Below are 27,974 nucleotides of genomic sequence, written 5' to 3'. Positions count from 1 at the left end.
TAAGAAAAAAGAGACAAGACTCAAATTACTAGAATCAGAAATGAAGGATGGAACACAATTGCCAACTTTACAGAAATAAAAAATTGTTATAAAGGAATACTATGAATAGTTATATACCAACAAATTAGATACCTTAGGTGAAATGGGCGAATCCCTTTAAAGACACAGACAACTGTAAATGACTCAAGAAAAAATAAACAATCTGAATATGCCCATGACGAGTGAAGAGATTAAATTAGTAATTAAAAAATACCTGCAAAGAAAAGCTCAGAGTCCCACATAGTCTTATCACTAAATTCCAACAAACATTTAAAGAACTTTTTATAAGCTCTTCCAAAAAACAGAACAGGAAGGAACAACTCCCTACTCATCTTGTGAGTCCAGCATTTCAAATCAAGCAGATGCCCTAAAATCAAAACACCAAAACCTGTCAAAAACATCACAAGAAAACTACAGATTATCTCTTATGAATATGGATGCAAAAATCCCCAACAAAATACTGGCAAAGGGAATCCAGCGACATGTAAAATGAATTATACACCATGACTAAATGGGATTTATCCCAGGGATGCAAATTAACATCTAAGAACCAAATACTGTAATCAATATATCATTATCAATAGAATAAAAAAACAAAAATCACATGCAAAAGAATAAAATCACACACATGAAAAAACAAACAAAAATCACAAAAATCTCAACTGATGCAGGAAAAGCATTCAACAAAATCCAACATCATTTCATCATAAAAACATTCAACAAATTAGGAATGGAAGGAAACCTCTTCAACCTAATAAAGGGCATCTACTGAAAACCCAAAGCTAACATCACACTTAATGGTGAAATACTGAAAGTTTTCTAAGATCAAGAATAAACAAGGATGCCTACTCTCACCACATCTATTCAACACTGTACTGGAGGTTCTAGCCAGGGCAACTAGGCAAAAAAAAAAGGAAAAAAAAAGAAATAAAAGGCATTCAGATCGGAAAGGAAGAAGTAAAACCTTCCCTATCTGCAGATGACATGATCTTGTATATAGAAAATCCTAGGGAATCCACTAAAAATTAATTAAGATAAATGAGTTTAGCAATGTTGGAGGATATAAGGTCAATATACAAAAGTCAGTTGTATTTCTATGCAACTGAACAACCCCAAAATGGAATTAAGCTAACTGTATCAATAACAATATTAAAATGTGTGTAGATTAAACAATCCAATTTAAAGGCAGAAGTTGTCAGACTGCATTAAAAAACATGATCCAACTATATGCTGTGCTGTATAAAGGAGACATACTTTAGATTCAAAAACAAACAGACTGAAAATAAAAGGATGAAAAAGATAAATCATGCAAACGAGCAACCACAGGAAAGCTGGAGTAACTGTACTAAAAATAGATGAAATAAACTTTACAACAGTGATTTGTGTAGTCAGATGTAGTCAAAATACCTGATGGAAATCTCTAGTATCAGTTTACTGAAACAGAATCTAACTATTTTGCAATATAAACTTAAGAATGTATACATTTGACACCTGTCAGACTGGCTAAAATCAACAACACAAGAAAAAACAGGCGTTGGTGAGGATGTGGAGGAAAAGGAACCCGTGTGCACTGTTGGTGGGGATGCAAACTGGTGCAGCCACCGTGGAAAACACTATAGAGGATCCTCAAAAGTTAAAATTACAAATACCCTGTGATCTAGCACTCGCACTACTGGATGTTTACCCAAAAATACAAAAATACTAATAAAAAGGGATACATGCACCCCTGTGTTTATAGCAGCATTATTTATAATAGCCAAGATATAGAAGCAGCCCAAATATCCATCAATAGATGAGTGGACAAAGAAGATGTGGTACATATATATAATAGAATATTATCTAGCCATAAAAAAAAGAAATCTTGCCATTTGCAAAGACATAAATGGAAAGAGCACAATGTTAAGTGAAATAAGTCAGTGAAAGACAAATACCATATGATTTCACTCATACGTAGAATTTAAGAAACATGAGCAAAGGTAAAAAAAGAGAGAGAGAGAGAAACAAATCAATATATAGACTCTTAAGTATAGAGAACAAACTGATGGGTTAAACAGGTGATGGGGATTAAGGAGTGTACTTGTTCTGATGAGCACTGGGTATTGGAGGGAAGTGCTGAATCACTATATTGTACACCTGAAACTAATGTAACACTGTGTTAACTAACTGGAATGAAAATAAAAACTTAAAAAAAAAAAAAAAAAAGAACATACACGTTTGGAGGTCACTAGGAAAATAAACACAAGCAAATCAAGTCTCCTAATTCTCCCTCTTTTTGTTGCACATGGCATAAAACCAAATCCACTTTCCCCTAATTCAAAATAACGGAGCAATTAATGGACCTCTTATGAACTGTTTTCTAAAGTCTTCAACATCTTTTTTTTGCCAAGCAAGTAATCCCTAATTTCTTGAATTCTAATTTCTTAATTTCTTAAATATGATGATTTGGAGATGGTAAGACACTTTGAATCTGATATTACAGAAAAGTCACAGAAAAGTAGAGAAATTCTGCTCAGGATATTAAAAAGATCTCCTATCAGCCTCTGATTTGCAAGAAAGCTAGTCAACTACATAGGACTCACTCTCTCAGGTCTGCTCTCTCGGCCAGGTGGTTTCAAAATGTCATCCACATTCTTAGATTCGGGTTTCTTCTCAACCCGTGGAGCTGGAGGTGGCTGGTGGCTTAGTGAAGGAGCTGGCAGGGGCATTCGCTCCTCTGGGTAAGTTCTTCGTTCTCCTAGGATGCAAGCAGTTGAACAAAATTACTATTTATATGGTAATTATTTTAAATTTTAACTGTCTTCACTCATGCTAAGGCAATATAATTCATGATGATTTAGGGGCCACTTTTAACCTTAATGAGAGAAAGTTTAAAGTAATATAAATCTATTAAAATCAAGAAAATAAAAAGATTTAGGTATGATTTCAGGCAAACAGAATGTTCTGAAGAATACTGAAATCATCTTTGTTTGTATCAAATTTAGGAAAAAGTTAAGCAACAGGACATGGAAGAATAATAATACACAATTTGCTGGATAGTCCCAAGTGTGATTTTTATAGTCTGTCTATAACTTCAGCTTTACAGTTTTATGAACAAGAGTTACCAGCTTGGAAAGCTTGTTTTCACAAACAGGTATGTATTTCTAGTTTAAGTGTATACTGGTGAAAAACTAAAAGCAACCTATATGTCCAACAATAAAGGTTTTATATTTTATCCACTCAATGGAATATGATAGGGCCATTACTAAAATAGGTTTACATATAGAAAAATGTATATGGTACAATATCACTGGGAATAAGTATGATAAATTATATTTATACTTTCATTTCTGGAACATAAGAAGTAGGAAGATCAGTAGGAGAAGAAAGGGAAGAAGAAAGGGGGGTAAAGAGAAGGGGGAATGAACCATGAGAGACTATGGACTCTGGGAAACAAACTGAGGGCTTCAGAGGGGAGGGAGGTGGGGGAATGGGATAGGCTGGTGATGGGTATTAAGGAGGGCACGTATTGCATGGTGCACTGGGTGTTATACACAAGTAATGAATCATGGAACTTTACATCAAAAACTAGGGATGTACTGTATGGTGACTAACATAATATAATAAAAAATTATTATAAAAAATTATTTTTACACTTTGATTACAACTTCATTGATATGTACATGAAAAGAGAATGAGAAGAAATATACAAAATTATAATAGTTGTGCTATGGTAGGTGGTAGGATATTAACTGATTTTGTTTCTGTTTTCCAAATTTCCTTTTCTTTTTCTTTTTTTTTTAAGGATTTTATTTATTTATTTGACAGACAGAGAGACAGCCAGCGAGAGAGGGAACACAAGCAGGGGAGAGGAGTGGGAGAGGAAGAAGAGGCTCCCAGCGGAGGAGCCCGATGCGGGGCTCAATCCCGTAATGCTGGGATCACGCCCTGAGCCAAAGGCAGACGCTTAACGACTGAGCCACCCAGGCGCCCCTCCAAATTTCTTTAATAATACAAAAGACCAATTTATGTTTTCTTTCATTAATTACATTGCTGTTTTTTTTAAATTTTTAAATTAAAAAAAATTTTTTTAAGTAGGCAGTACACCCAGCATGGAGCCCAACTCCAGGCTTGAACTCACAACCCCGAGATCAAGACCTGAGCTGAAATCAATAGTTGGATGCTTAAGCAACTGAGTCACCTGGGCACCCCTACACTGCTATTTTTGATAATAATGCTGCCGTCTCTGAAAAATCTGTGAGTACATTTTATTCTGAACGTTTAAGTCCATAGCTACAGTGGCAAACATCTCCAGTGGTTTGCATTCTCAACGTCCTCATAGTTAATAAGGCACTGCTATACCTCCAAACATGGATGGTCCTTCGTAGGCTGGTCGGTCAGATTTCCGGTCATAGGATGGCCTATCAAATCCCCCTCTTCTGGATGAGGAATGGTCTTTTTTATCTCGATATGACTGAGTCCTAGAAGATGTAACAGGAAGTGCTTTAGAAAATAAAAAAAAAAATCGGAGGTCTCTGTCTTACAATGCAATATTACTATCTGCCCAATCTTCTCCATGTGTAGTTAGTTGCTACATACAATCAATATTTTTATTTATTTTTTCTGCTTTTCCATTTAGATCTGCCTTGCATACACACATCTAAAGAGCTCATGAATTGCAAAAATACACTGTTTGCCTACTACTTAAGTAATGACTGCACCTTTATTGACAATACTATTTCTTTTCCTTACTGGCTATGTCCACCTCCCATTTAATTCTCTGGAATTAAAGCTCACAAAGCTCGAGCATCTAGTTTTCTGAAGATTGGTCTGGAACTGTTCTTCCCTCTTCAAATTATACATACACATGTATAAGGAGAATTCATCATTTACTGAATTTCCTCTAGATATGACGACTTTTCCTGAACTTAAGCCTATGGTAGTTTGTACACCTGGCCAAAAGATATTTTTTACAACATACCTATCATCTCGAGGTCGGCGTTCTCTATCAAATCGATCCCGGTCATAGTCAATCACACCCCGATCCCGGTCTCGGTCTCTGTGTGTCTCCCGATCCCTTTTGAAATCTCGATGATCTGCCATGACATTACTCTGACGATCAAAATAAGGCTCGCGGTCTCTGTCTCTATCGTATCGGTCACGCTGGCCTGTGTGCTCTATGAAAACAAATAGTACAAGGGAAGAGTCACATCCCCTTGGCTGAAATAAAAGCGGAAAGGTGCACATCTAACTTTAGAACTAGTATAGTTATGGTTCTACATTCAACTTATGAATCTTTTAACTATATTAAAGGGAGGCCCAGATAATCTTATCAAAAGGAAAATCACATGATAATTAGGTCCTAAAAGGTTAAAAAATACTGATCTCTCTGGGACTCTCACCTGTCTCAAAAGTTGATCTTTCAGGTAGTGGATCTGGGCGCAAAGTTATTCTTTCTCCATAGGGTATCTGTTCAACTTTATTAGTGGACATATCTAGTGAACCAAATCAGGGAAAAAACATTGTAAGACTGAAGCTTACAGACGACAAAGCGGCAGCTAACAATTTCTTGAGAATCCCAAATACAAACCTGTCACCGTCACTCACCTCGGCCATGGCCATAATCAACAGTCTGCTGCACTGGCGGTGGTTTGGACATTGGTGGCATACCCATAGGCATTGGGCCAGGAGGGGGAATGGAAGGGTGAACATGTGGGGGTGGTAACACTGGAGCAGATGGAATTGTTCCAGTTTCTGGTTTAAATTCTGAATTCAGTCCTTGTTCATCATTTGTATCCCAGAGACCATAGAAAGAATCTTCGTCCCAGCGTTCCTGTTCCACAGCTGACGTTTGTGGCTTTATTACGGGAGGAGGAGGTGGAGGTGGAGGTGGTGGCGGCGGCGGCGGTGGTATTGGGATAGGCGGCCTGGTCACAGGAACAGATGATCTTGCTGGTGGAGCAGAAGGCCTTACAATTGAACCTGGTGGTTTACCCATAGGAGGGGGTGGTCTATAGGACCCTGGAGGCTGGAGAACAGAGTAAATGCTTTAGTGGATAAGCATACCATCATGTTTTCACACACATCAGTAGAAATTAAAATCCTATTCTCCGTCCATAAAAGAAAAAGTTGATAAACTGGAGTCACTCAAAAAAAACTTTTTGTGTTTTAAAATACAACATCAGAGAGAAATATGCAAATCCATGTATCTGATAAAGGGCCTGTATTTAGAATATGAAAAATTTTTAGAACTTAATGATAAGACAAACAATAGAAAAAAAGATATGGGCAAAAAATTTGAACATTTCTCCAAAGAAGATACCAGAATAAGTACTTGAAAAGATGTTTATCATCATTAGTCATTAGGGAAATACAAATTAAAACCATAATGAGATACCATCTCATACCCAGTAGAATGGCTACAGTTAATAAAACATTAACAAATGATGGCAAGAATATAGAGAAACAGGGGCGCCTGGGTGGCTCAGTCGTTAAGCGTCTGCCTTCAGCTCAGGTCATGATCCCAGGGTCCTGGGATCAAGCCCTGCATCAGGCTCCCTGCTCAGTGGGAAGCCTGCTTCTCCCTCTCCCACTCCCTCTTCTTGGGTTCCCTCTCTCGCTGTGTCTCTCTCTGTCAAATAAATAAAATCTTAAAAAAAAAAAAAGAATATAGAGAAACAAGAACCCTCTTAGATTGCTAATAGGAATGTAAAATGGTACAGCCACTTTGGTAAATGGCTTAACAGTTGCTCAAAAGGTTAAACATAAATTTACCATACACTCTGCAATTCCATTCCTAGGTGTCTATCCAAGAAAAACATATCTACCCAAGGACTTGCACAAGTATTCACAGCAGCATTATTCAATAACCCAAATGTCTACCAATTGGTGAATGGATAACAAAACATGGTATCTCCACACAATAGAATATTACTTGGTAATAAAAAGAAATGAAGTGCTGATTCATGTTACAACATGAAAGACCACATTTTGTATGAATTCCATTTAAATGACATGCCCAGAAAGGCAAATCTACAGAGTCAAAAAGCAGATTAATTGTTGCCTGGAACCTGGGGTAGGAATGAGGACAAACTGCAAATTGGCAAAAGGGATCTTACTGGGATAATAAATATGTTCTACAACTGGGTTATGGTGACAACTGCACAACTTGGTAAAATTTATTAAAAATCACTGAATCACACACTTAAAATGGGCAAATTCTATGCAATGTAAATTATACTTCAATTTGGTTATTTAGAAAAAGGAAAAAAAATTGTCTTCGACCTTTTGCTAGATTGGGCTGGTTGGCTCTTGCTATTGTGGTGGTGACCCACTTCCTCCCATCTGATATTCTTACATCTGGAGATAATAATTCTCTAAGCTCTCCCACCTAGATACATAAGCCTAGGGCTTTTCTTACAATCTTGCTCTTTGGGCACCTAGATGGCTCAGTTAGTTGGGCGTCCCCTCTTGATTTTGGCTCAGATCATGATCTCAGGGTTATGGCATCAAGCCCCACGTCAAGCTCCACGCTAAGTAGAGACTGAGATTCTCTCCTTCTCCCTTTGTCCCTCTGCCTGCTCTCTCTCTCTCTTTCTCTCTCAAATAATAAACAAATAAAATCTTAAACCAATCTCACTCTTTGTTTTTTCTTCCCTCTACCTTCAACTCAGCAACAGGAGTGCAGACCCAGCTCAGCCCCAATGTCCACCTTGCCCTGAAGCACCCAATTCTAGGGACTCTTCTCCAATGCCTGATATTTATGGGCCTGAAGAAAATTATGCATCCTTGCAAATGTCATCTGCTGAGACACCCCACATGGAGACCGTCTCTCCTCTTCCTCCCTCCATGGATCTGCTTATTCAGGACAGCCTGATTCTTCCACCAGTCCCAGAGTAAAACTACTACCCGCTTCTATAGAGGAAAGAACAGTGAAGAAGGAAGACATGGCCCTGGGCAAGAAACAGAAGAACAGAACCCTGTTCTCTCAGACCCAACTATATGTACCCAGTGACAGATTTCAGAGACAGAAATACCTCAGTCTCCAGCAGATCCAAGAAATTCCCAACATTCTGAACGTTAGCTATAAGCAGGTTAAGACCTGGTTCCAGAACCAGAGAATGAAATGTAAGAGGTGGCAGAAAGAGAACTGGCCAAATAGCAACAGTGTGACTCAGAACAGCTCAGCAACAACAGAACACCCAGGCTTCTCTTCTAATCACCAGGGATAACTGATGAACACTCCTGGAACCTTTCAATATGGAGCAACCATTCCTGCAACAGTCAGATTTCGTGTCCCCAAGCCTGGAACAACCAGACCTGGCACAATGAGCTCCACAACTGTGGAGAGGAATCCCTGTAGCCCCAGATCCAGTTCCAGCCAACATCGGTCAGCAATGTGGAGTCTACCTTAGAAACTGCTGGGGAAAGCCATAGTGTAATACAGCAAACTGCTAAGTATCTTAGCACCCAGTAAGTAATGGATTTATTCCCAAATGACTCTGTGAACATACAGCCTGAAGATGTGTGACAAGTATATTATTATTCGATCTCAGTTTGGGGAGTGGCTGTATTACCTCTTCCAGGATTTGTCTTCTAGGGTCCTGTATCTCTGCCTTGATATTCTGTTTCTCACTATGCTTATCATGTCAATTGAGGGGGTACGAATAGAGTCTCATCAAAGAGGTTTCAGTAGCATTGGCTGCTAGGAACAACACAGCATGTTTCTGGCTATAGATAACTAGATACAACACTAATTTGATGTCTTTAGGCTCTAGATTCTTACCTCAAGAATAGAAAGTAAAAATACAAAGGAGTGTGATGAAGGATTATTTGTATTTTCTGACATTGTGAGGCTTTACTTGTTAATAATCTCAATTGTTATGGTGAAGGGTTAAGTTATAACGTGCTTCATGAATTTCCTCTGCCCCTTGTGTTGTTTTACTATAACTCCTAATTTGTTCATTATTCTAGTATTTGTAGAAGGATGTTTTGTATTTTAATGTATTATGATAATAGTACCAGTTGGTTGGTTTATAGGTTTAAGTACGAATAAAATTCCCACTTAAAAAAACTTGTCCTCAACACTATCATCCCCTCCCCCGCAATGTACCACCCTCTCTTTTTTCTCCTTCCTAAAAAGTTAGGGAGTTAGCCACTTAGATATAAATGTCCCAGGTCCACCCCACACCTACTGAATTTTTGTAGGGGGGAGATCCTAGCATTAGTTAAAAACAAAACCTCCACAAATAATTCTGATGTTGACCACTTGGTTAAGAATCTCTACTATATCTTTCTCACTCTGGTGACCTATCTCTACAAGAAGAGTGAATTTACAGTGAGAGAAACTCTAGCTAGCCTTCTCATTTCTATTCAGTTGTCTGGTTGACAAGAGTAGTTTGTGGCAAGATTGGTACCAACATACAACATCAACACCAGGAAACAACAAAACAAAGAAACTGAATAGGACATTTAGTAACCTCTCCAAGAGGAAGTGCCACTGTAGCATGCAACGTTTACATTTGTTTTCCCAAAGCAATCACCAAATGTCAACAGAAATGTGTATTAAAGAGATAGAACCTCTTGACAGATAGGTCCTATCTATTCAATATTGAAACCCAACTGTGAAAAAAATTTTTTATTATTATGATATGTTAGTCACCATACAGTACATCATTAGCTTTTGATGCAGTGCTCCATGATACATGCAAACAATGAATCATGGAACAACTGTCAAATTTTATTTTCATCTTTGTAAGTTTGATTCAAATGCTCACTACACTTTTCTCTTAGTTCGTTGTTTCTGGTTTGTTTGTTCTTCACTGACAACTATTTTAGCCCTTATATAGACCAGACAACAATATATATTACTTACATATCTACTCATGTATGGGCTGTACTTTAAAAACAAACTTTTTGAGTAACAAAATGGATTTGGCCAACACATAAGGAACGCTGTTTAACTAGAGATCACTACAAGCTACAGTTAAAGACAAAGGGTTACTATCTAAGGGTACACATTCGATTATGGCATTTTAAACTTCAAGAAAATGCCAACATAAGACAAAAACTATTGTGTCTGGAGCTATCCAGGCCTGTTTCAAATACCTTAAGAACTCTTGGGACTATGTCTATAAATAAGTCTTTTTTTCACACTACACAGTGAAAGCAATAGATACATTAAACAAAACATCCTTACAGTATTTATATGAGAAAGGATTACTACCTACATGAATAATAATATAAATTGGTAAGAAAAACCTCAAGAGTCAAAGAGATAAATGGGTAAAGAACAAAATAAAATTTTTACAAGAAGAAATACAATTAATATGGAAAAAAACTCATGTTCACTAATTATCAAAAATGCATATTAAAACATTTTATTAAAACTATTAAATCTACCAAAAATATTAAGTAGCTGACACTTGCAAGGCTCTAGTATGCATGTTCTACAACTTTTTTCGAGAGCCACTGGCTGTATTCCAGGAATCATTAAAAATGTCCTTATTCTATAACGGAAGTATCCCACTTTGGGAATTTAAGATTATTTTTTTTAAAGATTTTAATTATTTATTTATTTGAGAGAGAGAGAGTGAGAGAGCACGCATGCACAAGCAGGGGGAGGGACAGAGGGAGAAGCAGACTCCCCACTGAGCAGGGAGCCCGATGTGGGGCTCGATCCCAAGACCCTGAGATCACAACCTGAACCAAAGGCAGACACTCAACCGACTGAGCCACCCAGGTGCCCCATGAACTGTCCAGAAGAAAAGACAGACAAGGTAACAGACAAAATACGAAAGGATAATGGCTATGACAGAGGCTTGTACAAGGTGTTACAGGGGTACATGTGAAGGCAACCATCTTACACAAGTGGAAGAGAAGATACAGAGCTGAGTTCTAAAAAATGATCAAGAATGAACTAGTTGGAGAAGGGGGTAAGAAGAGAAAGAAAAGAAATTTTGGCTTTAGAGAACAACATGCATGTGTAAAGGGATGGAGAGGTAAGAGCCTGGCACACCTCAGAGTTGTAAGAAGCTCCATGTGGAAGGAAAGTAGAGTGTAGGAGAGTGATGGTAATGGTAAGCGGAGGTCCGGCCAATTCAGGAAGAACATAAAAGGTCATGCGAAGAGCTCTAGATTTTATCCTGAAAGCCATGGGGGAATAGGGCAGCATTCTAAAGCCAGGGCACATGCAACATAGTGAGATTTATGTTTTTGCATGTCCATTTTGGCCAGAAGTCCCATCAGTGAAGCGTAGGGGTACAGAATGGCACTAGAGAACTTTTTGGGGTGATGGAAATTTTGTTCTTCTTCATCTTTGTCAAAACTCAAACCTATAGGGGGTGCCTGGGTGGCGCAGCGGTTAAGCGTCTGCCTTCGGCTCAGGGCGTGATCCCGGCGTTATGGGATCGAGCCCCACATCAGGCTGCTCCGCTATGAGCCTGCTTCTTCCTCTCCCACTCCCCCTGCTTGTGTTCCCTCTCTCGCTGGCTGTCTCTCTGTCAAATAAATAAATAAAATCTTAAAAAAAAACAAAACTCAAACCTATATAGGCTTAAAATGAGTTATGATACGTAAACTATACCTCAAAAATTTGAAATACAGTAAAATAATCACTCTAGCAGCAGAATGGAGAATGGGTCAGAGGGGAGTGAGATGGGGAGATGAACGAGGACATTTCTGAAATAATCTAGGCAAGAGCTGATGAAGGCTAGAACGGAGGTTGTGGGGAAGCGCAGGACAGTGTATTTGAATAATATTAAAAAGGTAGTAAAATCAATCAACAGAATGACTGGATATGGAAGGGCAGGACAAAGGAAAGAGTTAAGGCTGAGTTTCAGGTCTGCAGCTTGGGTGACTAGGTGATGGTGAGGAGAAAGAACAAGTTTAACGGAGAATGATAATGAGCTCCACTTTGAATATGCTGAGTGACAGGAGACACCCAGGTGCAGATGGATGCACACACGAGTGGGGAGATGAGACATCATGGTGGCCGTTGGTGTTAACAATTATGTATGAGTGTTATGTGGTAGACCAGGATGAAAAGGAACATTGAAAAATGAAGAGTTAACTTCATGAAATGGTTTGAGTCTTTTTTCTCTCACTGTGTTGTTATAAAGTTATTTGCATGACAACATTTTTAAAGCCCATCACTGGCTTAAAGGTAAAACAACAAATAACAACAAAAATAAATGCAAAACAAAGGGAGAACTTGATCAAACAAGTCTTTAACAGAACTTTACTGCCTGAACTGGGGCATATGTTTGATCACTTCTGTGGCTGAGGAACCAGTAGCCCGAGGAGGTGGGGAGACGAGGAGGCTTACAGGAACAAGGTTCATGGGGAGCCCCTGCACTGCCCAGATGAAAATAGGACTATTTGAACAAGAGATGATGAGGAAAATTCTAATGTTTTGTGAACATGAAGCCATGTGGCTCAGGTGTGCTTGGTGTACTTATCAAAACCTAGGGGGAAAATGCATCTGTCACACTTCTGACCACATTTAAAAGATTTTCAAAGGTCAGTTACCATTAGCTTTTTACTTTCCCCAAATTTACATTTTTTATAGAGGAAATTTACTCTTACTACAATAGAAAAAAAAAAAAAAAGCAAACAACATCCAAACATACAAAGTAGGAATCATTGCATTTCCTGAGCACACATTTTCCCATACCGGGTACATTCCAGGCCTTGAAGATGCGTTCTGCAACCTGGCGTCCGGGGGCGGCAGATGGTCAGGCATCTGTGGCTCCGACCCAAAGTCTTTCATCTTCTGAAGCTGTTCTTTCTGTTCCCTGTGAACAAATAAAATTGCCATGGTACATTAAGGCATGTTTACTCCATTCCTAAGTGACTACAATTGGTATCAGAGAACAAAAAAGAGACCTAAAAGCCTTGCTCTAAAACCCTCTACAGGGCCACGGAGCACGGGCAGGGTAACACTCTCTTGCCTTCATACAGCTAACTGACCAGTCATCTGCAACCTATACATGACTACACATTATTAAGGGTCTTCAGGGGCAGAGTCTTCAATCTGCCTCGTTAGCCTATTCTAAAAAATCATCTATTTGTCATGTTCTTCTTTCACTGAACAAAAAGTTCTCTCGCTATGTTTTCTGTTCAAGGCTCTAGACCAGAGGTTGCAAAATGGTGGCCAAATATGGCCTAGAAAGTTTTTTTTTTTTTAATTTGGCTTTCACATCAGTTTTTAAAATCTGACTTAGCTGCCATTATTTACAAAGCAAAATATTTCACATATAAATTCAGATTTTAAAGGGATTGGGTAACAATGGGCCTACGTTCCCACATGTCAACAATGAACTGACTGGAGTAGTGGCTGTCCACTTTAGATCAATCAGTTTGGCACAATCCTCACCACGCTCAGTAAGTAGAGTTATACTGGCCCACTTTCACTCACTTTAGTTACCTGTCTGGTTCTTGTGCATATTTTAGTTTATGGCCCTGCTGTATACAGTGAGAACAAATGTCATTCTATACCTTTAAAAATGACATTTCATATTCCTAAAGAGTAATTCTATAACTCTTCATGCTTTTCTTCAAATCTCTGGTCAAATCCCCCCTCCCCTCTCTTTTTTTAAACTTTTCCTTACAATGCCCACCTTAAACAGGTGTAACATCTACTATAACCTCTTCAGACCTTTTACAATTTTCCCCCCATTGGGTGTAGTGACTCAAATAGACACAAAATGAGGGTCAAATACATAAAAAGTTTATTTTCTGCCTCATAGAAATCATATTATGACTTTATACCAATACAACATAGCTTACTGGTATTCAACTATGACAATTCTTACCCATCATTTCATATATTTTAATTATGTTTAATGTTGCCTAGAAAGAGCTTTATAAAAACGGACAGTGAAGAAGAAGCACCTTTTATTCAGCATTTCCATATAAAGCAATAATGGATGAAAAGGAAATTTTAAAAAGAAAAGGATAAGAAACCTGGGCAGCGTGGCAACACCAATCAGCCTGGTGTTCTCCATAAACAAAACAGATTTTAGAGTGGGACAGACTGCACTCAAATTCTGGGTTTGCCACTGATTAGCCAAGCAGACTTAACCTCTCTGAGCTTTAGTGTCATCTGTGAAGCAAGGATACGAGGAGGATACATCTACTTATCTTTGCAGGCCTTCGAGATAAAAGGATTTGAGACAGGAGGACTGAGATAGTACACACTAAATTATTATTAGCACAGTGCCCAGCACACAGTGGGGGTTAAATTAAAGGTGTCTCTAACTAAAAAGTGAACAGTATAGTAACTAAATGTTCCCTAGCATGCTTTTACATCTTCTTCACGAGTAATCTGGAAGAGTCCAATCCCTCAGAGCATATCTTCTATAGACAGAAATCTGCTGTGCTGCCTGAGGTACCAGATCTCTCACCTTGACCTACAGGTATTTTTCCTCATTATACTTTCCGAGTCATAAAGCTTCAGTTATAATTTCAATTGGTATAATACACAAATGTAGACCAGAATTGAAAAATGAAGGAAACATAATACACTGGAATATATCAAAACCTAATCATTAATTTATTTTCTCAAAACACTGTTAATTCCTAAGAAATTACTCAAAAAGCTTACAATCTATCAATGACTCCTAAATTCTTATCTTAGGAAACAGTTGGTTTAAGGATTAAATGAATATATACAAAGTACTCAGTACAGTTCCTGGCACACAGTAAGCATGCAATGTTAGCTTTTTTTTTTTTTTTTTAATTGCTACTACCTGGGAAGCATTATGTAAGTATTTGTACATAGTTAGATGATTGTAAATCAAGAAATCCAAGTTCTAGTCTCCATTTCACAAAGAAAATATTTGATTATGCAGAAACAAGTAACATCCTCAAGTGGAGATATCTGCTTCTAGTTATAAGGAAAGATAAAACACCCCAGAGAGAAAGTATCAATGGTTAGACAAATCTGAGGACGCTTTCAGGTAAACCATTCTTAGCTTCAACAGAGAAAAACCTTACAGCACTTTCCAGAGTTTTATCAAAGATTAGTGAATATGAAGTCTATCAGATCTAATACCAAAGAACAAAATGCCTCCTGGAAAAAAAAAATGTTACAGATGAGCTCTGTCAAGTCCAGAGCACTGGAGAGTTGAAGTTTGACACTTGAAACATGCACAAGTATATGGTATGTCAGCAACACATCTATAAAAGCCAAGAGTGGCTATAAAATTTTCACATTTCAGGACATAAGCTTACAATTAACATAGTTCCTAAATACATATCCTAACCCTAAAACAGCACTGAATGGCCAGGTTACAAATTAAAATTACAAGATAAGAACTTGAAGCAAAATTATTCCATTCAAATAATCACATCACTTTAAAAGAGCAGTCTGAACGTGGTTTTGACTAAAAGAAATGATCTTAAGTAGTCAACTTACCGAAGCATTTTCAGTTCTTGTGCAGCTTTCAAAATGATTTCGTGCTGCCTCTGACTGAGAACCATTACCCCTCCAAGGCCTTGGTCAGAGTCTAAGTTTGTATCCGACCCCATAATTTCAGAAGAATGATGTGAGGAGGGCATATGTTCCGCCATGGGGGAATGTCTATCCACATCAGATGGGTACCATCTGTCTGACAACCGTTCTCTTTCCCAGTCCATTCTGTCAGGGATATAATCTCGCTTTTCCCGCCATGTATCTCCTCTTTCTGGATACTCTCGGATCCTCAACTCACCCCTATCACGAAAATCTCGATCATACCCATGGTCTCGATTTCTTTCTTCTCTCCATCTATCATCCCGATATCTATCCAAAGGTGGAAGAGGTGGGAGGGGTGGTAAAGGTGGAAGAGATGGAATATCCCGTTCACGAAACTGTGATTCTTGTTCATCCAGTGGTCTCCCATAATCTCTGTCCCACTCATTATCCAAATTTCTATCATACATATCCATGGGTCTTCCAATCCGATCCACATCCCTGTCCAAGTCCCTCTCCATTTCCCTGTTGTAGTCCTCATCCATATCCTGATCTCTCTCCCAATCATCCCACCAAGGGCCTCGTCTATCTCCATCATGAGATCGAGATGGTGGTGCTGAGAACCTGTCCTCTCTGTTATATGGATCTAGTGTATCTTCTTGATAGTCACGTTCACATTCTCTCCAGTATCTTTCTCTATCCCAATCATCGAGTCTTTCTCGTTCCATTGGAGCATTTCTACCATCTAATGGGAATTCTTCATGCCCTCTCTCTTCTCCATGGTTCCATGGAGCCCTAGGAGGCTCATCTCGGTGATATGGATACATTTTTTCCCCACCATCTCCTGGTTCTGGTCTAAATGGACCTCTGTCACGACCAAAATCTGGTCTTCCCAGTCCCCTTTCCCTACTGCCAGGCCCTCGAGGTGGTCCCCTCTCCCTACTCCCGGCTCTTCGTGGTGGTACTCTCTCTCTACTCCCAGCCCTTCGAGGAGGTCCTCTCTCCTGACTGCCAGCCCTCCGAGGTAGTCCCCTTTCTCGGCTGCCAGCTCTACCCCTGTCCTGGCTGCCTTGCAGACCACCTGGCACTTTCTCCCGACTGCCTCCTGGCCTCATCAACCCTCTATCTCGGCTTCCTTCTCCTCTATTCATCTTCTCTCGACTGTCTTCTCTTCTACCCATCATTTTATCACGAAAGTCTTCTTGCTTGACCAACCCTGGGCCACGGCCGAGTGCCTGGCCTCGGCCTCTATTTACTAGTCCTTTATCCCGTGTGTCTTCCATTCTGCTTTGCCCAGGACCTCTGTAAGATGAGCTGCTGCCTCGATTGCCTTCTAACCTATTATCTCTGTTATCTGGCCGAGGCAGCCCTTTCTCTTGGCTGTTTTCTGAATGGGGCAGACCAATACCCAAAGGTTTAAAATCATTATCTGCAGTTAATGATGATGACGTTGTCACTGCTGCTCCTCCCTCCATCCCCCCTGGTTTTGAGGGAAAAGCAGATTGAGAAGGTAGAGGTTTATTTGCAAGGGATACAGGCTGAGTAACAGCTTGGGCTTTGTCCATTTGAGTCTCCATACTTTGAGAATTCTGGTCCCAAGTAGAAGGCTCTATGGGCCCTTCCGAGACTTCGCTTTTAGGTGGCTCTTGTTGAGAGTCGCTTAGATTCTCATGTGACTGAGCCGCCTTGGCATCCTTTATATCTGCAGCAATGGAAAATGTAGCTGACTGCATTGTAAAATTCTTCTGCTGGTTACTATTGGTGTCTGCTAATTGTTCTTTGTTTCCTGAAAGAGGTTCTGCTTGTGACTTAGGTTGCTGCTGATGTTGCTGTCCAAAAGCTGGCTTGGGGCCTTTCCACTGTGGTCCACTCTGTCGAGGACTGAGGGATGTATTGGGGGTAATATAAAACTGAGATGCTGGCCCCCGGGGAATCATTCCCCATTTGCTTTTAGTGCCCTCTGTTGGGTGACCTTCATATCTGGGTCTTGGCCCATCGGGGCGATTTCCTTCAAAACGAGGCCCTTTGGGTCTCGGTCCTTCACACCTTGACCCTAAATCCTCAAATCTTCGAGGACCATCAAATCTACAAGTAAAACAAAAGATATTACTCAAGACAGTAAAGCAGAAAAAAATATTCTCCATGTAAGAATATTTAAGGCAATCGTGCCTTAGAATCTGTTTACAAAAATGACTCTTTCAGTCATCATATAAATCCTGAGGCATCTATCTTAGAATCAGTACACTAAAGTGGCAGTGCTCAGAAGGTCTCAGGACAGGCTTTGGAAATCATGTCAGTATTATTGTAATTCACTCCAAAACATCTCCTGCAGCAAGTCACTGATATACTAAGTTGTTAAAAAGCAATGATAAACATTGTGACTTAGTAGACAGAAAAGTCCACTCATTTTTAATGGGGAAAAAAATGCCACAACTAATTCTGAGAGTACTTTCAGAATTAAAATATAACTACAAACTAAATAGAAAACAATCAGTAAGATACTGTAGGATGATTACAAATATTGTTGGAACTAACATTATCATCTGGACTGACAAAAATTCAAAAAGGCAGTAGCCAGCTATATCTTAAGAGTGCACCCTGACATTCTAAAGTCTGGACAGTGCCCTGAAAATTTGTTATGGACCTACTTGCTCATTCTGCAAATTTTTAGTATGTAGTACATCCAAGGGATATCCAAATAAACTGTCGTCTGTTGCCCTCAAAGGGTTTACAATTGAGGAGAAAGAGAATCTAAGTGTAAATAAGTCCCCAAAGGTGCAATGACAGAAGTCTATCTGCATGTAACACGGGCAACAGAGGAGGGGATGGTCAATTCTACCAGGGTGGGGGGGGGTTGCTGTCCAGTAACGGTATTATACAATAGATGATGCTTAAATTGAGTCTTGAAAGACAAATTCTCTGAGGCCAGGCTAACGGAGTGTAGTGGAGATAAGGGAAATGGGTGGCAAGGACATCTACGGGTAAGGAAGCACTGTGAGGAAAGGCAGAGAAACACACATCAGCACGGCATGTCTGGAAGTGCAAACAGCTCAGCACGGCTGCAGCAAAGAGGAGACAGAGTAGGGAGAGCCAGGAAAGGAGTGGAAAGGGAGGGAACTAAGAGACAAGGTAAAGAGTAGGCAAGAATCAACCTCCAGGAGACCTTGTATGCCTTGGGCGGCAGAGACTACTGGTGCTCCTCCAATAGCCATTTCCCCTTTTCCTACAGTAATTGAGCCTCTTCATTTGTAGCTGGACACAAAAGCTAGCCAAACTAAAGACTGACTCTCTTTCCCAAATTCTCCTGCAGCTAGAACTTGGAGCCATGCTCTGGCCAATGGGCTGAGAGTGAAAATGACCAGCACATCCTTCTGGGTTATACCCTTCGAGGGAAGGGCACATCTTCCTCTTCACCATTTCCTTTTTCATACTGGCTCTGACAATGGTGGTGAAGCATCTTGGATGATGTAGATAAGGGCAATATACTAGGGGATGAAAAGTAACAAATTAGAAGGAACCTAGATTCTTGACATTGTACAGCCATCACATAAGTGCTGAGAAAGAATAAACCTCTACATTTATTAAAGCATGTGACTTTGGATTTGTTACCATCGATGAATTAATTCAGCTGGGTAAGAAGTTGGGAATTACTTAATGAGACTTAGAGCCACTACAGATGGTCTGATTTTTAAAAGCTTGCTCTAGCAGAAGAGTAGCAGATGGATAGGTGGGAAAAGTTTACTGTTGATTGTTTCTACAATTTGGGTGAATGAAAGTGAAGCCTGTTCTAAGACAGTGACTGACATGAGGATGTAGAGGAGATAAAAGTAAGAGATGTGAAGAAAGGTAAAATGGATAGGACTTTCTAATAGCTGAGATTACAATGATGACAAGAGGGAAGAATTGAGGATGATTCCAAGGTTTCTGGCTTAGGCCTAAATGGATGGTGATACCTTTCATGTTTTTAATGAGAAAGAGAAGAGTTTTTCTCTTATTTGCTTGGGAAATCAATGAAGAATAATAAATTCATTTTCTGATAAAACATTTCTTTCCTATCCCTGTTGACGTCAAGTTTAGCTGGTCTAGAAGTCTTAGTTTCAAAGGGAGGAATGCTCCCATCAGGGGACACAACAGTAACTCCATTAAACTCAAGTTGAGACTGCCACCTGGCTACCTTGGGTTCTGAATCAGAAGGCGAAGAACGGAGTTACCGTACTGGCTGGGGGTGATTGGTCCTGAGCTGCAAGGGGAAACTGGGTTACTACTGCACAATGAGGGTAAGGAGGACTATGTCTGGAATGGAGATCCTCTAGAACACCTCTTAGCACTTCCATGTCCTGTGATTAAAGACAATAAAAAATTACAATAACTCAATTCAGACAGGACCGTCAACAGCCCAGACCCTTCAAGAATGAAGGTTTGGGTCACTCCACCAGGAAAAAACCAGGACCACCTGAGGTGCATGCTGAGAACAAAGGGACTACAAAATGGGCAGTGGAAGAAGGAAAGTAATTATAAATACTAACTATGGTTACATGACCAGTTGCAGAAAGGACTGTAACACTTTATGACCGTAATTTGGTATGTTTAAATATATACATATGTATTAGTCAAATATCTTTGGTTGATTTTTCTTCTTTATCATCTAACATAAGATGTATCAATAATAGTTAATTTTATATCTCAGAGTTTAAATACAGAGTATCAAAGAGAGACTGTGAACCAGCCAGAAGAATGAAGATTTCTCTAAAGACAAAAAAGGAACTTTATATCCTTTTTGGGGGAATAGGTAAGAATCTTTTTTCAGTTGTCCAGGGGTAAATATTTCACGTCAGATGCAAAAATCTCCCTTGTGACCCACCCTAATCAGAAACATATAAGGGAGCTCTGGGAAAGGTACTATAGCCTAGCCAAACTGACACCACACAGTCATCACAAGGAATTTCAATATACATAAACGCATTATAAACAGAAAGGGGACCACCGGCAATGGGAATTTTGTTTTAAAATCTGGAAGACAAAGAGCAAACATGAGTGGTAACATATGGAGCAAGAAGAAGCTGCAGTTTAGAATGCTGGTAGTAGAAGGGGATACAATAAAAATGGGGCTGGTTTGCTCACAGAAACCCAGAGAGTCAAAATTCTCAGATACCATGAAAGACAGGAATAAGACTTGGGGGCTAAAAATATGTAAATTAAAATCTATATTCAGAACCATCACCAGACTTTCTTTAGGCTGAATGTCCCTAAATTCTTGAATCTGAAGGTCCTCTAACATTAGCAAACAGTTCTTTGCCCTACCACCAAAATCAAAGCCTGAATTTCTGAGTGGGAGCAACAATAGCTGATAAGCCCCCCATATGCACACAGAGTTTCCAATTAGTTTGTCTGTGTCCCCCACTATTAAATATAAATGGATACTTAATTTATTCTAATGTCTAGATATTTGCAGAATGTCTCCAAAACGAAAGGAAGAGACCAAAGGTAAGTAAGGTCATAAATCTGGAGAACACAGAGATAATGCAAAAAACAGAAGAGCACTTAAAAAAAAACACACCAAATAATATTCTCAGAGATTCTTAAAGATACTATAGCTATTAATCAATTTGCTATATAAAAAAAGGATCAGAACCAAAAGAATTACAGAAAATTTTTAAAAATTCTCCAAATAAGATGCAATAAAAGGATTAGTATCTTAGAAAGTATAACCAAATGAAAGAGAAAAGAGACAAATATAATCAATCTAGCAGGTCCAAAAACCTACTAATGAGGCGTTCCAGTAAGAGAAAAACTGAAAACAAGAAAAAAAAATTAATGAAGAAATGGCATCAATATTTAAGAGCTGAGACTCTAATCTCCAGACAGAAAGGGCCTAGCTCACTAAGTACAGAGTATAATTAGTTAAACAAAACAAAACAAAACTGACTATGAACCTTTAGAATACCGGGGGGGGGGGGGGAATAGTTTCTGACAATAGGGAGAATTCATCTAAAAAGGAAAAGAATCAGAAGAGTATAGCACCTACTGTAAGTGACAGAAGAAAATAGAATGATGACCCTAAAACCTTGAGGAAGAATTATGTTCAACTTCAGTATGTAGTACGTAAATGGTATTAAACAGTTTGGTACTGGCATAAAAACAGACACACAGATCAATGGAACAGAACAGAGAGCCCCCAAATAAACCTGAACAGATTATGACAAAGGAGCCAAGAATATACAATGGAGAAAGGACAGTCTCTTCAATAAATGACCCTGGGAAAATCGAACAGCACATACAGAAGAATGCAACTACAATGCTATCTCACACTATAGACAAAAACTAACTCGAAATGGATTAAAGACTTGGAAGTAAGACCCCAAGCCATTAAACTTCTAGAAAAAAACATAAGTGGTAAGCTCCTTGACGTAGGTCTTGGCAATGATTTTTTGAATCTGATATTAAAAGCAAAAATCAAAAATAAGCGGGACCACATTAAACTACCAGGCTTCTGTACAGCAAAGAAAACCATCAATAAAACAAAAAGGCGACCTACTGATTGGAAGAAAATACTGCAAATATTATATCTGATAAGGGGCTAACATCCAAAATAAAGAACTCATACAACTCTAGCAAAAATATAGACAACCTGATAAAAATGGGCAGAAGATCTGAACTGATATTTTTCCAAAGACATACAGACAGCCAGTAAGTACATGAAAAGATGTTCTACATCATTAATCATTAAGGAAATGCAAATCAAAACCACAATGAGATATTACTCCACACCTGTTAGAATGGCTAGTTTCAAAAAGATTAGAAATAACAAGTGTTGGCAAGGATATGGAAAAAAGCGAACTCTTGTACACGGTTGGTGGGAATGTAAATTGGTGGGGCCGCAGGGAAAACGGTATGAAGGCTCCTCAAAAAATTAAAAGTAGAACTACCATATGACACATCAATTCCACTTCTGGGTATTTATATCTGAAGAAAACAAAAAAACTAACTTGAAAAGATATATGCAATCCCATGTTCACGGCAGCATTATTCACAATAGCCAAAATATGGAAACAACCTCAGTGTCCATCGATGCAAGAATGGATAAAGAAATTGAATATTGAACTGAATATTATTCAGCCATAAAAAAGAATGAAATCTTGCCACTTGTGACACATGAATAAAGCTTGAGGGCATTATGCTAAGTGAAGTAAGTCAGGCAAATAGTGTATGATCTCTCTTATATTTGTAATGTAAAAATAAATAAATAAATAAATAAATAAATAAATAAATAAATAAATAGAAAAAAGCCAAGCTCATAGATACAGAGAACAGGCTAGTGGCTGCCAGAGGTAGGGGTGGGATATGGGAGAAATGGGTGAACTAATTTTGTTTTTAGTTTAAATAAATTAAAAATTTTTTAATGCTCAACTTCAAATTCTATATCCAAATTATTAATCAAGTGTGAAGTTAGAATAAAAACATTTTCAGACACAAAGGACTCACAAAATGTACCTACCTCCAACCCACAATTTCTTAGTAAGTTACTTGAGCATGCACTCTGGGAAAAAGAGGCACTAAACCACAAACAGGAAGCCAGGAGGTTCAGTAAACAGTGAATCCAATCCAGGCCGATAGTCAAGGGAAATACTGGAGTAACAGCCATATGGCAGATCTTTTGAGCAACCAACCACCCAACCCGCCCAGGTGAAAAGCAAGAAGATACATAAATTTGGGAGAGAGATCTCCTCAGGGAAAAAAGAGCTGGTGTTTTTGAGACTGGGATTGGAGGATTATTTTAAACATTTTTCAAGAAGACAATTAGAAATCCTAGAAAAGTCATTACACTAAAGAAAATATAATTATAACACACTGCCTATCTCTACAGCAAACATGGTTTACTTATCTAAAAACAGTGACATAAATATATTAGACAGATGGGGTTAGAGTAGTGTAAGAAACAAGTCTTTATCAGACCTGTAAGTAAATATATAGCATCTAAAATGGCTAAGTCAAGAAAGGAGGAACATATTATTTAGTAATAGGAAAGTTAACTACCAAAAGAAACAGTTAAAGAAAAGATGTCATTAGAAAACACATCTAGGCTGGCTGTTTTTCCTGATTTTTAAAAACTATCTGGATGTACCACTTTGATAAAAATGTAAAATGAATTTCTTTAAGGGGCACAGAGAGATTAGCCCCAACCAGGAGAAAGAAGGGCTTCTTCTGTGGCTAGAAGAAGAAAGTTGAGGATAGTAAGGTAAGGGAAACAGAAGGGCAAGAAGTGAATTTCACTGGGCCAGAAAGCCTTGATTTTCTCTGGGAGGCAGGAAGCTGAAATAAAGATACAAAGCAAAATAAAAACGTTTGCGGAGACAAAGAAAGCAGCACTAGTGCAGCTGGTCTCTGCAAAGTGGTGAAGGCTTGGCACAGGCATTGTTGGGCAAAGGGCAAGGAGCTGACCGGAGACTTGTCAAAGGATACACTGCAATGCTCAGGATGGAGGCCACTTACTTACTTATTTACCTACTTATGATACTGTTTCAGGGCTTGTGAGGGTTTAGTTGAAGTTACATTTATTAATTCAAAGTGCCTGGAAGAACACCTTAGATCATTAAAATTGTGTAAAGCCATTGGCTTTGTATTTGATTCAGCAATCATTAGTTCGTGTAAGTGATAAGAGAAGACGATCCTCCACAAGGTACGAGAGTCAGTAAGAATGCTTGTCTGCTCGTCATCTAGTATTATAAACAAATCTGAATACAGACGAATTGCCTCGCTAACCAAACTGTGAATGCCTTCAGAATTTTAGCCATAACTGAGACATCCTGGCATAAGCAACAGTGACTGAACATCTAACTGTCAGGTACTATGTTAGTGCTGGAAATAAATGGTCCAGGGGAAGAGTGAGGCAAGTAAATCAACAATTAGAACACACTTTGATAAAATGGGACACGTTGGCCTTGTTCACGGAGGTATCCCCACTGTTTGACTCACTGAGGGATCTCAACACATAATTACTGAAGTGCTCCCTGCCCCCTAGGGCAGGAAAAATAGGAATTGGTAAAGCAAAAACTGATAGGAAAGGGATTCCAGACGAAGATAAGAGCATGTGCCAAGGCCAGAGGAAAGGATAAAGGAAGCAAGAGGCACTAGAAGATGCACAGATAAGCAAGAAGAGGACACAGTGGCAAGGCTGTAAAAGTTAATGAACTCATTATCGCAAGCCTCGTGCCTGCACATACAAGATGCGGTTTCCATGAAAGGGAAGGGCGCTGTGCTTTCAGATTAAATTGCTGATCAACAGCCAAGGGTCATCATTTTATTTTTATTTGGGGGGGGAGAAAATGTTAAAGCAATTGAAATATACTTTCAACACTACATGTAAATGGCAATTATTTATCAACACTGCACTTTCAAATTTTCAAAGTTCAAGGATGTAACAAAATGTTAAACTATCAAAACCTTTTGTATTTATAAAAGTAAAGAATGTTTAAGCCTTTGGAAGAAATATATTAAGAGATACTCAATTTAAAAGTATGCACAAAAATAAGTCATGTTTACATCAATACAATGAAATGCTATGACCTTTTTAACATTTAGAAACATTTGAAATAAAGTACAAACATAGCATATATTCACTAAATACAATCACAAAAACACATGCATTGCCCATTGATTAGATGAAAAGAAAAACAAATATTTGGTGTTTAAATACTTAGAAAAATTTGTACAGTTAGGCATTTAATAAGCTTCTAAAAAGTAAAAACCCTAAAACTAGGTATGAAACCATTAGAGGTATGTATAAAACTTTTAAGATTTGACATAAAAAGACTCCAAATTGGGTATAAAAACTTAAGACGTATGCAGAAATACAAATACCCTTAAACAAGATAACATCTTATTGTTACAACAGTTACATAAACATACTCAAATCAGCTGCCATGGGAATTACAAAATATTAAATTCTGAAATCATATTCCCACCCTTTTAGTTTTCATGTGAGATAATTCTTCTAATTATTTTCTACTATGTATAACCAAGATCCTAAAATCAAAATTCCCCCCAAGAGTAATCTCTATAAACAGGAACAACCATGACAAATGAAAGCAGAGAGTAAAATTATGAAATGTTTATAATCCCTTGCTAATTCTAATAAGACAGGTACAGAGTGGAAGAGGTCCACAATTTCAATCCCAAAACCAATCAAAAAGTACATGTGACAGATCAGAAGCTGAGATAATACAAAGATGTCAATTCTTCCGCAAAATGATCAACAGATTCTATGCAACACTCATCAAAATTCCAGCAGGCTTCTGAAAACTGACAAGCTGACTCTAAGCATTACATGGGAAACAGAGAGAACCAAGAGTAGTCAAGTCGATCTAGATCCGGGGTCAGTAAACTATGGCCCATGGGCCAAATCCAGTTAAGAGTGATTTTTTACATTTTTAAAGGTGAAAAAAAAAAAGGAAGAAAGAAAAATATTTGACAGAAACCAAACACGGCCTACAAAGCCTAAAAATATTTACCATCTGGTCCTTCATAGAGAAAGTTTGCCAACCTCTGATCTAGAAACAAAGAATTGGAGGACTTACACTATGAGATATCAAAATTTATTACCAAAGCTACAGTAATTAAAACAGGACACTGGTGCAGGGATAGACAAAGAGAGCCCAGAAACAAATTCACACGTATAGTCATTTGACTCATGATGAAGGAGATACTACCAAAGTAATAAGGAAAAGATGACTTTTTCAATAAATGGCGCTGGGGTCAACTAGACAGCCATATGAAAAATAATAAACCATGACCCCTACCTCATACCATACATTAACAATCAAATCTATATAGATTGTTGACCTAAAAATAAAAGGTAAAACAATAAAAGATAAAATAGGATAATATATTTATGGCCTTGGGGTAAACAAAGATTTCTTAAACAGGACACAAAAAAGCACTAACCATGAAGGAAAAGATCAATAAATTAGACTACTAAATTAAGATCAATAATTTCTAGGGGCGCCTGGGTGGCTCAGTTGTTAAGCATCTGCCTTTGGCTCAGGGCGTCTGCCTTTGGCTCAGGGCGTGATGCCAGGGTCCTGGAATCAACCCCCGCACCAGGCTCCCTGCTCCGCTGGGAGCCTGCTTCTCCCTCTCCCACTCCCCCAGCTTGTGTTCCCTCTCTCGCTGGCTGTCTCTCTTTCTGTCAAATAAATAAGTAAAATCTTTTTTAAAAATCAGTAATTTCTATTAATCAAAAGACACCATTAACCTTTGAGGTTCCTCTGGGTTCACTGGACCTTAATTTTAGAACTGTTCTGTTTTGTTTTTGTTTTAGACAGTCTATTACACTCATGCCTGTGAGAATGGCTAAAATCAACAACACAAGAAACAACAGCTGTTGGTGAGGATGTGGAGAAAGGGGAACCCTCTTGCACCGTTGGTGTTGGAACGCAAACTGGTATAGCCACTAAGGGAGACAGTATGGAGGTTCCTCAAAAAGTTAAAAAGACAACTACCCTTTGATCCATCAATTGCACTATTAGGTATTTACCCAAAGAATACAAAAGTACTAATTCAAAAGGATACATGCACCCTAGTGTTTATAGCAGCATTGTCTACAATAGCCAAATTACAGAAACAGCCCAAGTGCCTATCAACTGATGAATGGATAAAGAAGTGGGTGTGTGGGGGGCGCCTGGGTGGCACAGCGGTTAAGCGTCCGCCTTCGGCTCAGGGCGTGATCCCGGCATTATGGGATCGAGCCCCATATCAGGCTCCTCCACTATGAGCCTGCTTCTTCTTCTCCCACTCCCCCTGCTTGTGTTCCCTCTCTCGCTGGCTGTCTCTATCCTGTCGAATGAATAAATAAAATCTTAAAAAAAAAAAAAAAAGAAGTGGGTGTGTGGGGTGTGTGTTTGTATATATACATATACATATGTGTGTGTGTGTGTGTGTGTGATGGAATATTACTCAGCCATAAAAAGGAATGAAATCTTGCCATTTGCAACAATGTGGATGGAGCTAGAGAGTATTATGCTAAGCAAAATGTCAGAAAGACAAATACCATATGATTTCACTCATATGTGGAATCTAAGAAACAAAACAAATGAGAAAGGGGAAAAATAGACAAACCAAGACAGACTCTTTTTTTTTTTTTTTAAGTAGGCTCTATGCCCAACATGGAGCTTGAACTCTTGACCCCGAGATCAAGAGTCCCATGCTCTACCAGCTGAGCCAGCCAGGTGCCCCCGCCCCCAAAACAGATTCTAACTATAGAGAACAAACTGATGGTTACCAGAGGGGAGGTGGATGGGGGGAGATGGGTTAAACAGGTGATAGGGATTAGGAAGTGCACTTGCTGTGATGAGTACTGGGTGTTGTATGGAAGTGTTGAATCACCGTTATTGTAAGACCTGAAACTAATATTACACTGTATGTTAACTAACTGGAATTTAAATAAACACTTAAAAAAATAAAAATAAACAGTTCTGTTATGAGGACTGCTATTTCCTGACTTTTTTCT

At 38.7% G+C, this 27,974-nt stretch overlaps 1 protein-coding gene and 1 pseudogene across 2 annotated transcripts in view; one reads left to right on the top strand and one right to left on the bottom strand.

Moving 5' to 3' along the window:
* YLPM1 (YLP motif containing 1) overlaps window positions 1-27,974 on the bottom strand; it is a 74,434-nt gene that overhangs the window by 27,581 nt on the left and 18,879 nt on the right. For both annotated transcript variants that reach the window (XR_006781466.2, XM_045807810.2), the window contains exons 5-11: window positions 15,434-17,554; window positions 12,689-12,809; window positions 5,623-6,043; window positions 5,418-5,510; window positions 4,997-5,192; window positions 4,378-4,496; window positions 2,619-2,773 (exon numbers count right to left, since the gene is read on the bottom strand). Coding sequence is in view for 1 of the 2 variants with exons in the window: in XM_045807810.2 (XP_045663766.2) it covers window positions 2,619-2,773; window positions 4,378-4,496; window positions 4,997-5,192; window positions 5,418-5,510; window positions 5,623-6,043; window positions 12,689-12,809; window positions 15,434-17,554 (3,226 nt within the window). In the remaining variant the exon portion in view is untranslated. The remainder of the gene's footprint in view (window positions 1-2,618; window positions 2,774-4,377; window positions 4,497-4,996; window positions 5,193-5,417; window positions 5,511-5,622; window positions 6,044-12,688; window positions 12,810-15,433; window positions 17,555-27,974) is intronic.
* On the top strand, window positions 7,672-8,545 carry LOC123798851 (homeobox protein NANOG-like; annotated as a pseudogene).

This window comes from Ursus americanus, chromosome 26 (assembly GCF_024610735.1).
Source record: "Ursus americanus isolate L20-20 chromosome 26, mUrsAme1.1.p, whole genome shotgun sequence".
Taxonomy (NCBI): domain Eukaryota; kingdom Metazoa; phylum Chordata; class Mammalia; order Carnivora; family Ursidae; genus Ursus; species Ursus americanus.
This window is presented reverse-complemented; position numbering and strand designations above follow the sequence as displayed.